This window comes from Lingula anatina, chromosome 1, assembly GCF_051362555.1.
Source record: "Lingula anatina isolate TDL-2025a chromosome 1, LinAna3.0, whole genome shotgun sequence".
Classification (NCBI taxonomy): Eukaryota; Metazoa; Brachiopoda; class Lingulata; order Lingulida; family Lingulidae; genus Lingula; species Lingula anatina.
Window position 1 is genome coordinate 6,095,641 of NC_141767.1, and position 9,622 is coordinate 6,105,262.

Genomic DNA, 9,622 nt, shown 5'->3' on the forward strand with positions numbered 1-9,622 from the left:
AGGTCACGGTATTGATTTTAGACCAATCAAAATGTGGTATTTTCTGCACACCGCAACGAAATAGGATCAACTTCCGTGTGAGATCAGTGTGAGACTCAGAAAGACGAGTTTAACAATGTCACTTGTATCATATGGAAACAGCGATAGCGAGGAAAGCGACAACGAGGAGATAATAGAGGCAAAAGATGAAGCTTTGAAGCAGGATAATAAGGCTTTGCAAAGCCGATTAGAGCCCTCTTTCCTTGCCAGTAGCAACAACAACGGCAGTGTCCCAACGACTAGTTTGTTAGCAGGTACAGGTACATGTTCAGTACATTGAAGATCAAGCGGCAATAATTAAAATATGAGAAATTTGCCTATTTTTTCGATAAAAGTTCATTTTAGAAGGGAAATCCCGGTTAGGATAACTTGAAGTGTTAGGCACAGAGTATATTCAAATAATGTTTTATTAACTGGTTTGAAACTCTCAGTGGAACTATAATCAAGATTCTTCAGAAGTTGCTTCAAGTTCATATCATTCACATCCAAATAAAGTTAATGTTCCAGTATAAATCCGTTCACTTCCAGGCTTACCTCCTCCTAAGTCCAGTAGACAGCAAGCCCCAACTGAATACACAGAAGAAGATGAAGTGCTACCCAATTCTAGCATGAATCTCCCAGCACCAGTTCTTCACAAAGGAGGCCTGAATTTACCACAGCCAAAAAAGGCGAAAGAGAGACAGAAAGTCAAAATTGCCATACCGAATCTGACATCAGTTGACTCAGATGAGGAAGATGAACCTGCACCCAAGAAAATAAAGCCTGCAGCAGGTTTGTTATATGCTTGTTCTTGCTTACAGTGATGTGCTGGGCTGCAAGTTATTCTGTCAGACAATTTCCTTTAGATCTTTTCTGTGTGCCTTACATCTTTATCTTTATGCATTTATGTAACTTTTGTATGTGTTTGTGTATTTTTTTGTATATTTAAAAGTGTTCATATTAATTTGCTTGCTTTTATGACAGTCTTTCATATGTGAAATGTTTACCCATTGGATTTTCGTTTTCTTAGTCAAACATTAAATGTCTCTTTTTTTTCTCAGTTTTTTTTTTTACATTTTGGTCTATTACTTGATAACAGATTTATTTTAAAATCTTCATAATCATTTTATCATTTAAGGGAAGTGTGGCTTGTTTGCTGTACTACCTGCCCCGAAAAATGCTGTGACAAAGCAAACAACGCGTCCTTTGGTTCCACACACCCTTACCCAGAAACCTGCACCAAAACCTCCAGTTCCTAAACTTCCAGTCAGTGTGAAGCAGACAAGTGGGGTAGCAAGTAGAAACAAACTAGTAGATGTTGACAGTGATGAAGATGAGGAGGGCAATGACGTCACTGGTGGAAGCAGCTTTTTCTCATTTGCTGACAAAGAGAAAGACACAATTGAAACAAATAGTACTGTGCCACCAGTGTCTGTTCCAAAGGAAAGGACTACAAGTAGCGTATTAAAACAAAAATTACCAGATGCAGTAGCTAAAGCACTTAGTTCTACAGGAACTACTTTAAATACAAACAATGAAACATCAACCACAGAGGAGCCATTGAGTGGTCCCAGATTTGATTACAAAACTGAAATGGCTTATGGAGGAGGCTACACAGGCACTGAGACAGCTTCTGGAGGTTACATTACTCCTGGGACATCTGATGAGCATGGAGCAAAGGGTATAGACTATGGCAGTAATGAAGCTTACTATGACTCTCAGGGTGTGGACTATAATAATAGTACAGCATATTATGGGGGTTATGAGCAGGGAGGTGCTTCATACTATCAACAAGAAGAAGTTAACCAACTGATGCAAGATCAAGAGTTCCTAAAGTAAGTTATTTTCACAGTTATGATCTAAGAATAAGTTTTAGCATTTAGGTAATTGTGTTCAGCTGATTAAGGTTTTACACATTGATCAGGGAAAAAATTAAAGCTACCAATTTGATCTTAATTTCAGAATTCAAGGAAAGAAAAAACGAGGCAAAGAGGAGATCCAGATCATAGATGCCAATGCTGATGATGTCTTGGACCCTATGGAGTATACAAAAACCCTGTCAGCAGAAGTACCTTATCAGTCTCACAAGAAGAAAGATGGCTCTATGCCCACCAGCCAGCAGAGAAAGAAGCACCAGATCACCTACCTAGCATTCCAGGCCAAGGAGAGGGAACTGGAGTTGAAGAATGAATGGTCACAGAATAGAATGACAAAGAAACAGACACAATCCAAATATGGATTCTAGCAGGATTTAATTTTTGTTTTCGTTATAAACAAAGGTTTGGTTGAGGAGTGGATCCAGATGTGGACTCTGGCAACAATCCTGTTATTATGGGTTTTGTCACTGCCAAACTCAATACAATTTAAAAGCAGTGATTCAGTGCATATGTTCCAGAAACAAATTGTGTACTGAATCAGTTTAAATGGGAATTTAAATTCTGTGAGGCCCAATGGCGATGTATTGTGGCACATAGAATGGGTTGCTGAAATGACAAGAACAACTGAAAAATAGCTGGTTTGGATTTGTTAAAGCTGATACTTACAGCATATTCAGCAGAAGGAACGGAGTGAATGTCACATGAAGAGTTACCATTTGTATAAATCTAGTGGAAAATATTAAAGTATTTATTAGAATGAACCAATGTTAGATAGACTATTATTAAGTAGCATGCTAATCATATGTATTTTGTTATGTCCTTAACAAATCAAACACTCAAATAAAACACTATTTAGTTTGATACATATTTATTTTATTTATAATTTTTACCAAATCGTTACACAATGTAATTCTTTAATTTTCAAATCCACTGCATTTAATGGAAATGGCCATGTTTTACACTTAAAACTGATGACCAGTTGAAGTGTTTAAATAAAACTTGAATGTTTTGGTCAAAATAATTAAGACTAGCATTTTACAAACAAATCAAGTCCACAAACAAACGTGGACTGCATATGCAGACAATTATATCCACACCCAATATGGCACCTAAGATCTAATATACCATTTACCGTTTATTAGATCTTAGATGGCACTAACAGTCTTGAAAAGATCTTGTTTCTTGGTGAAAAACAAGGATGGAAAAAAGGAATGTTCAAATTGGATGAAACCCCAAAAACAAAAGGACAGCAACCACACCATTCCATTACAAGCCAATAGAATGGTTCAAGGAATGTAAATTTGAGGAAATCTTGAATCTTGAACCCTGGATAGAGTTACAATTACTTCTTGCAAATTTTGTCACCAGTTTTTTCCAAACACCGTAACTTCGTAAGTATATACTAATTGAAGCCGACTCCATAACTCCTCACCTTACATTATTTATCTCAATTGTGCTACACATTTTTTTTCTTTTTTCACTCCTTAAAACACATCACCTTACTCAAAATCTGTAACTTGAAATATTGAGTAACTCTTACTAAATTGTCGGTTGTTTTATCCAGAATCTTAAAGGATTTACTGCGCTTAAATAGAACCAAAAGATTGCCCCAGAAACTTTGTGTACTTGGATTCTTTGTGCAATTTGGCCCAAAAACTTAATGAATAAACTCAAAAGGTGCAGCTTCTCATAAAGATTACATTTGCATTTTCACCATAATATAAGTTCATCTTGAATATTAAATATGAACATTGTTCCTTTCTGAATTTGTCAAAAAGGCTCGTGTTTGGTACAATGAAATACGTAAGCTTATAAACATTGCTTAACTCAATTCTCCATGCATCTCACCATCTCCAGCACCAAAATGTCCCTTAAATTATACAGAAGCTACAGTTTATCAAATGAGAGCAACCGGGACTGTCCTTGAAACAGACTTGGTGTTGTAATAGATTGCACATTACCAAATTCCTACAACCTTAAATTTAACTTCATTTCAAATACATGAAATTTTAAGATTAATGATACAGATCTTACTTTGAAATTTGGCTGACACCCAATTTACCAGTCATTATTTTACTTTTAGATTGCACAATACTTAAAAATATGGCAAATATGATCATAAGGCAACTGAAAACTGCTGAAAAGATGACATGCTGCAAGAGGAAATGTCAGTTACAAACTGAAACAATCTGACAAGAAATGCAGAAACGTCTTTCAATTGATGAAAATCTGTTATCATGCAATTAATGAAAATGAAATTTAATCAAGATGTTGTGGATGAAAGATTTTACACATATGAACATACTGGGGTAGTACTGTCATATATTTGCAATGATGAATGTACTTTATGTAAATAACAATGATTGTACTTAAATGATAAGAGCAGTCGCCATCAGAATAAGCATACACAATTTTAATTTCACTTTTAACTAATCATTGCCTTGTATTCACTATGAAAACACAATTTGTATTCTGTAAATACATTTCTGACAATTCTGTCCATAATAATATTTGCATCTTCTTTTGGCTTCATGACGCATCACATTAAAGCCATCTTCAACAAGATCATTTTCCAAACAACGTATAAAGGTCTCTTCATCTGCCAGAGCTTCCCACGGCCCCACATTGATATGAGCCTGGTCTGCCACACAGTTGTGATTAGTGTTAAAGTTTGGTGCTTTGGGTACAAATTCTTTTCTAAAGGCATAAATAATCACTTCCCCTGCTTTATTCAACACAGTGGCATTTTCTACAGCAGTTTTTATTGTCCTCTGCTTCACCTCAAAGTAATTTGGAAACTGTGCCCTGTGTGCCTCACTGACCAAGAGTTTGGACACCCTGGGGGTGGTGGTCAGCTGCTCCATCAGGTCATATAAGCCATAGTACATTGCCTCTTTGTACACATACTCTGCTACATCTTTAGGAGCCAAAGTCCCATGACGTAGGTATTCTAAAATATATCCAAAGTATCTTCCATTGCTGTCTATGAAATAGTTGCCATCTTTGTCTTTGTCAATATGGTGTCTGCCACTAAACATGGCTGCAAGCATGGAATCACTGTATTTAGTTAGAGTGGAGAGACGAGTCATGAAATGAATTCCGCCAACATTTAGTGGAACGATTCGAGGAAACTGGAAATTAAATGTAAAATATATCATTATCTGAGCTTAAATGTACAAATGTTGAAAAAAATTATGCATCATGAACAAAGTCTCAATTAATCTTCAAAAATCTTAAAAAAGAAAAAAATTATTAGTAAGCAATACAGTTTCACTTCCAGACTGGCGTCTTTGTTCTTGCGAGTTACTTCAGCTACTGTAGCTAATGATTGTGCGTGGCTATCTTCACCTTTTCCTTCTCATCGCTAGGCTCGAGCACTTCAGCATCGCCTGTGCTCTTTTGCACTTTTTGGTTACTGTGTATATATGATGCTTGTTTTTCACCAGCGATCTCTGAAAGTGACAGCAGGCTTAAGTTTGCCGATGGAAAAAATTCTTGAACCTCGTCTGCTGCCATATTGACAAATTTTAATCATGACTTACCACATATTTAAAAGTATATATAGTAAATGCTTACCACATTTTAAAACCTCAATATTGCTCTGATTTTGCCATATGATAAAAAAAAATATTTTTTAATTTTTATAAGTGATGATCATTATTTGAAGCAGATATTTGTGAAAAATTATTTTATAACATATTGCATATTTGGGTTCGTCGTGTTTCAAATGCCCATTTAAACCAATCAGCTGCTGCAATATATTTTCACCTTTTTCTCCTAACAGCTGACTGCACATAAAACTTCCGGTAAATGTGAAAGTAGGAAGTGAAAGATGTACCAGTTCGCCCATAATTTCCGTCAAGTTTATCCGATTCTAAATGATCCCAAGAAGCATGGCAACCAAACAGATGGACCAGGTACACTGTATAGGTCTTCAAGACCAGATTTCATGACAGAATCTGAGGTAGATAAGATGAAAGAAATGGGTATCCAAAGCATAGTTGACTTGCGGTCCCGTTCCGAGTACCTGAAGGCAACTGGCGACAAGCACTTAGATCGCATCTATAAACCCTTGAAGGTGCTTCTACCAGGATTTTTAGGAAATAAGCCTTCAGACGCCGTTAAAGTGAAGGCATTTAAAACGACAGCGTGTCCCAGCAACGCGAACACCTCTACTGAACAGAGCAGAAAACACTATTTTATCAACTTCTATAATTGGAATTATATTTGGACAATATTCAACCGAGCGACATGGTATATTAAGTTATACGGCATTCTGCTTTTGGTCATAGACGTGATATTCCACACAAACTACAAACACTTCATCCGTTTATTTGCCAGAAACGTATTGAATGTTGGAGGGCTTTTAGAGCAGTACATAGACATGATTGAAATGAGCCAACCTAGTATATGTGCAGGTAAGAAATTCATTCATTAACATATGCAAAATACTAGTAGGAGGTGAGGCCCTTTTATAAAACTAATGTTACATTTGAGGGGTAGGAAATAAAGAGCCCCAAGCTTACCCCTCTGTACAGTACATACATTGGCTGTTTCATGTGACATTCAGTGCCTTAATGTTATGTGTTTTGTAGTTGTGTTGTCAGCTGAAGTCAGATACACTAGACTATGAGAATAAGTACAGGCATTTAGTATTAGTCAGCATTTACAGATCATTAAACTTTATATTTATTGCACCACACATTTTTCACTTTCATACATCACTATATGTTGCCTTTTCAGCTCTCAAGCTTCTTGCTACTGAAGGGAACCTCCCAGCTGTCATTAACTGTGCCCATGGAAAAGACAGAACAGGCATTTTAACTGCCCTTGTCTTGTCATGTGTAGGAGCATCGAGGGAACACATTGCTAGGGATTATGCTCTCTCTGAGGTATTGTGGTGGTTTCAAATTATGTGTGCACTGTTAGTACAGTATGAAATTTAATGCCACTCTTGAAAACAGTGTCATGCACTGCTCACACTACCATATAACATACCTAGTTTGGTCTTATAATATAACATTTTGAAGACTTGAATAGGCACTGACTATATTAACTCCAGTATGTGGTATATAACCAATGTAGCTATTTTTTCAAGAGATCACAATATTAATGAAGCCAAATTCTTAAAAGCAGGGTTGTATCTCATTTTCAGTCATGGCTTGTATCATAGTAAATAAAAAAAAATAAATATTTAAATATTTTTAAAGTTAAAGACAGAAGTATAAATTCTTGTTAAATTTCATTTTTTTGATTGATTTATGAACATCATAGACATGATTGTCTGTTAAATTACAGGCAGAGCTAAGGCCAGTGCATTCTAGATGCCATGATGAAGTAGTAAAGAAATTTCATATGAGTGAACAGTTTCTGAAGTCTGACGTTGAAACCATGGAAGGATTACTGGATTACATTGATAGAGAGTGAGTGTGCAAGTCTAGAAATAGTTGTTCTTAAGGTGTTCTTTTGTGTTTGATGGAACAAGCCCGTAGCCAGGGGGGGTTCAGGGGGTTCAAAAGAACCGCCCCTTTTAGTGGGGAAAAGGTACACTCGGGGTAAAATTTGATCTATGTTCATGAAGTTTTCATGGAAAAAGGTCCACTTTTTCAGAAAAAGAACCCCCCTTTTGAAATTGCTGGCTACGGGCCTGTGGAAGCTGTTGTTGAAAACAGTGCTAGTTTTAATTGTTTGTTTTTTGAAAATGTATCTTACAAAATAGAATATACAATGAAATGTTGATAGATAAACTTTTTTTTAGGTATGGTTCTGTTCAAAGCTACTTGGAATGCATTGGATTTGGACAGGTGGAACAAGAAAAATTGAAAAAGAATTTAGATGGGATGTAACACTAGCAGTCAGATGGAGTACCATAGAAAGGGTAAAAAATGAGGTCTCAAATTATATCTTTTGTGATGAAATATGATTCAGTGGAAAAGCATAAATCATGATGCATTAATTATGAATCTAATGATTTTGATATATGGTTGTTCTCTTTAATTTACGACAATTTTGTTGTAAAAATAATTTTGTAAGTGACAGATTCACTATTGTGACCAAGAGACAGGGTTGTATTTGATATTGGACTTTTTCCAGAGATATTTTCCTTAATGAATATTTTGTGAAATTAGATGTTATTATGACCTAATTTTGGCTGTGATTGTTTCCTGTTTTGATATTTTTTGTTAATTCAGTCATGGAGTAGTTTTGATGTTAAGATTAAAGGGCAACTCCATGGGATTTTACCCACCAAAATGGATTTTTTCAGGGGAAAAAAGCAAATTTCTCATACTCACTTATCATTTATCTATCCTTCTCTACACTTGAATTTGTTCTTTAAGTAAATTTATAAAGGATGATTTAGTTTTAAATGACGGGCCTGTCATTATTACCAGCGACCATCTTCTTAATGATGGATACATACATGTATCAATATCAGGTGAGCTCCAGAAAAAATTATTTAAGGGGTTAAATCATTTTTAAGGTGTATATTAGGTTTAATAAGAAGCTGCGGATGACAAAAATAAGCATTTGGGGGATTTTCAAAATGATAGAGTGTACCTTTAACAATATCAGCATTTGTGAATGTTCACTTTTAATGCTGTTTAAGGGTGTTGTTTTTACATTTGTGTTCCTTCATACAGCATTTAGATATAACCATGTTAATGTCTGATACTGCATAGTTTTTCTGAATTTTCATTTTATAAGGTAAAAATTAATCAAAAATTGTCACTGAATCATGTAGACAATGTGTAAGTATGTTTTTAGTACATTTAGATATAACCATGTTAATGTCTTGTACTGTATAGTTTTTCTTATCATTTTTGAACAGATGAAAAATAATCAAAATGTCATAAAATCATGTAGACAATGTGTTAGTACAATTTTTTTTAATTTTGTGTAAATTTGAATGAGATATACCATATTTGTATTTTTAAGAAGTGTACAAAAATGACCAGGGTCATAATATGTAATATGATATTTGTGTAATTTCTTTGTTACTCCATGGTTTTAAAACTCTCTATTTAAAATATTACATATCCATCATTCCTTATTATCTCTGTGCAATAATTGATAATGTAATCATCTCAGTTTTATCTGTTTATCACAGAGATGTACTATACCTCATACAGTGTTTAGTTAAAACTATCACTTTGAAGGATTTTTTTTTAATTTTAATTTTTGTTTTTGTTTTATCATGTTTAAGGACAATAAAATGTAACTTCAAGTATTCTTTTTTTTTATTCATCAGTATCAGTTAATCACTTCCAAAGCCCAGTCAGATTCACATGGGGTAATATTATTACAGGCCTGCAACAAATAGCCTAAAAAGAAAGTAAAAAAATGCTTCATATCTGCAGTTTTATTTCCTTTGCCAAGGAGGTAATGTTTTTTGCTCCGTTTGTCTGTCTGTCTGTCTCTCTGTTTAAAACTATATAAATGGATGAAGACAGATTTTGATGAAATATTCAGTACTGTCGCTTGGGGACCAAGTAACAAACAATTAAGTTTTCGTGGTATTCCAATAATTGGTTAATAAATTGAGTCTGTTTGTAACATTTGAAAAAAGTTATGGAGGGATTTTTATGAAATTTTCAAGATAGGTCAAAATGGGCTAGATTTAAGTGTTGATTAATTGATTAATTAATTATGGGAATGGAGCTAATTAATTAGTTAATTTAATTAACTCAATTTTCGTCAACCAGTTTTCTGTCATAATAAACTAATAA

General features: G+C 34.7%; 3 protein-coding genes across 4 annotated transcripts; 2 read left to right on the plus strand and 1 right to left on the minus strand.

Moving 5' to 3' along the window:
- The first annotated feature begins 40 nt into the window (after positions 1-40).
- On the plus strand, positions 41-2,758 carry LOC106155905 (proline-rich protein PRCC). 2 transcript variants are annotated; one of them, XM_087000796.1, is made up of 4 exons: positions 41-299; positions 568-810; positions 1,157-1,853; positions 1,981-2,758. In XM_087000796.1, the coding sequence occupies exons 1-4, from the start codon at positions 116-118 to the stop codon at positions 2,261-2,263; spliced, it is 1,407 nt and encodes a 468-aa protein (XP_086856922.1). In that variant the 5' UTR covers positions 41-115; the 3' UTR covers positions 2,264-2,758. The 2 variants fall into 2 exon arrangements, with proteins under 2 accessions (XP_086856922.1, XP_013386388.2); XM_013530934.3 differs by having other exon boundaries at positions 46-293.
- LOC106155906 (BTB/POZ domain-containing protein KCTD7) lies at positions 2,747-5,438 on the minus strand. Its single transcript, XM_013530935.3, has 3 exons — positions 5,244-5,438; positions 3,052-5,026; positions 2,747-3,004 (listed from the first exon to the last, which is right to left on the minus strand). Exons 1-2 carry the CDS (start codon positions 5,409-5,411, stop codon positions 4,346-4,348), a joined length of 849 nt encoding a protein of 282 aa, XP_013386389.1. The 5' UTR covers positions 5,412-5,438; the 3' UTR covers positions 2,747-3,004; positions 3,052-4,345.
- Positions 5,439-5,669: 231 nt separating this feature from the next.
- LOC106155892 (uncharacterized) lies at positions 5,670-9,123 on the plus strand. Its single transcript, XM_013530920.2, has 4 exons — positions 5,670-6,313; positions 6,639-6,787; positions 7,194-7,318; positions 7,654-9,123. The coding sequence occupies exons 1-4, from the start codon at positions 5,728-5,730 to the stop codon at positions 7,739-7,741; spliced, it is 948 nt and encodes a 315-aa protein (XP_013386374.2). The 5' UTR covers positions 5,670-5,727; the 3' UTR covers positions 7,742-9,123.
- Positions 9,124-9,622: the final 499 nt, after the last annotated feature.